Source organism: Colobus angolensis, unplaced genomic scaffold (genome assembly GCF_000951035.1).
Source record: "Colobus angolensis palliatus isolate OR3802 unplaced genomic scaffold, Cang.pa_1.0 Scaffold15, whole genome shotgun sequence".
Classification (NCBI taxonomy): Eukaryota; Metazoa; Chordata; class Mammalia; order Primates; family Cercopithecidae; genus Colobus; species Colobus angolensis.
The window spans coordinates 10,947,191-10,949,403 of NW_012114599.1; the positions used below are offsets into that span (position 1 = coordinate 10,947,191).

General features: G+C 31.3%; 1 protein-coding gene across 2 annotated transcripts in view; it reads left to right on the forward strand.

The window, feature by feature from the left end:
* HNRNPLL (heterogeneous nuclear ribonucleoprotein L-like) overlaps nt 1-1,631 on the forward strand; it is a 40,975-nt gene extending 39,344 nt beyond the window's left edge. For both annotated transcript variants that reach the window (XM_011935949.1, XM_011935948.1), the window contains one exon: nt 578-1,631. In XM_011935949.1, the coding sequence (XP_011791339.1) occupies nt 578-633 (56 nt within the window). In that variant the 3' untranslated portion in view covers nt 634-1,631. The remainder of the gene's footprint in view (nt 1-577) is intronic.
* Nucleotides 1,632-2,213: the final 582 nt, after the last annotated feature.

Here is a 2,213-nt window from a genome sequence, read left to right on the forward strand (position 1 = left end):
CCCGGCCTGTTTATTCTTTAATGATCAGTTCACTAAAAAAAATTGAGTGCCGGACAGTGTTGAGAACAATAGAAATGTAGCAGTCAATAAAGTCCCTGCCTTCATGAGCTTACCTTCCGGTAAATATGAATAAAAATCTTCCCCTTACCTTACTTAGAAATTTTACTTTTTTTTTTTTTGAGACAGAGTCTCACTCTGTCACCCCGCTCTGTTGCCCAGACTGGGGTGCAGTGGCACAATCTCGGCTGGCTGCAACTTCCACCTCCCAACCCAGGTTCATGCAGTTCTGCCTCAGCCTCCAGAGTAGCTGGGACTACAGTCGCACACCACCACACCCAGCTAATTTTTGTATTTTTAGTAGAGAGGGGTTTCACTTTATTAGCCAGGCTAGTCTCGAACTCCTGACTTCAGGTGAGCCACCAAGTCTGGTCAGTTTTACTTCTTCATATTCCTGCTTTATATTGACCATATTCTTTATATTTAGTATAAAAAGGTGAAATAATTTACTCTGGTACTTCAAAGTGATCTTGAAAGTTTGATGAAGTGAAATATTAACTCTGTTTTTTACTTCTTACAGATGGTTCCAATCCCTATACATTGAAGCTTTGCTTTTCTACATCATCCCATTTATAAGAAGAGAAGAGCATGTTAGAATTTATGTTCACCTTTATTAAAAATTTCAAAGCTACACTTCATTAAAAAAATCTAAAATGGTTGATCTCATGTTGCCTTGCTTACTTTAAGATCCTGTTCTGTAATAAACATATTTTGCCTTGAGTAAATTTGTTGTAAACTTAAATATTGAATTGTTTTCATTTTAAGATAGAATATCATAATGTAGACTATCTACAGCTTCATTGTAGATTATACAGATATATAATTTCTAACCTTATTACTGTAATTTTTCTTCCACAGTAAAAATATATTTGCATTCTTAATGCTAATTATCTGCAAGTATTTTTTCATTGTGTAAGAGATTAATGCAGGTGAAAGTATTGCATTTTAATATAGAATTCCTATTATATGTTTAGATGTTTAAGTATGTTGCAGTTACTCATATTAAACATAACTTGTATTTATTATTTTAATCACGTTTGAGAATAACATTACATATGTTGAATTTTAAGTACTACAGATTTAACTGATTTTATATTTCTGAAAGGCTAACAGACATGGATACACTTGTACAGTATGCATTCAAACTTATTTAAATTGGTGTATTTTTTTTAAGTCAGTGTCCATTTGTATTGACATGCCTCTGTTTCTAGTCCAGTTTGGAGATTTTATAAACTTATAACAATGAGTTAATGTGTTCATTTTCATTTGTTGCATGTGACTTAAATCTTAAATACAGCTAGTATTTGGCATTGAGATTTTAATAGAGGTTATAATTAACAGTTCCTCTTATAGATAATAATCTGGGATCTATGGGTGGGTTTCAGAGAATCTGTGTACACCCTAAAATTGTATGTAGAATTTTGGATATTTACATTTTTATTTTTTACTCTTGAATCCATCAGTAATATGTATTTTTCTATATGGTACAAGATTTAAGGATCTAATTTTATTTTTATTCCAAACAGATAGCTATTTGTCTCAATACCATTTATTAAACATTCTTTCTCCCACTGGATCTGTTTTTTTTTTCTTTTTAAAATAATAGATGTTATACATAGGCAAGTAAGATTTAAGGACCAAACATGGTATTAAGAGACTATAGCACGATTGTTATCAAGTTCACAGCTTTTTTACAATAGAAAAACTGATGTGGCCATTTTGTTTTCATCTTTAAAAGAAGGGAGAATATATGTCATCTACCTAGAATAACTGATATCAATAGTTGGTAAAGCAGTTTTGTAATCCTGACACTTTTAAACAAATTTGTAAATGAACGTTCCATTTAGATCTTTTGTAAAGACTTTATTTTAAATTTTAATATAAAAAATCCTTTTATAAATAAGGCACGTGTTTACAATTTTAGAGCTATTTAATAGAAAGTTTAGATGGAAACTAAACACACATTAACATTTCCCCTCATTTTGATGGCAGTGGACCAGCATTTCCTCTAAAGATAAAGAAAAAATTAAATTTTAACCTAGAAATATTTTAGACCCTTATCACAGAACCCAGTAAGTTATGCCAAGGGTAACTGTGTGAACTGTGCTCAATACTGGGCTATGTATGTTTCTTACTCGTTGCCAATTTAATACCTA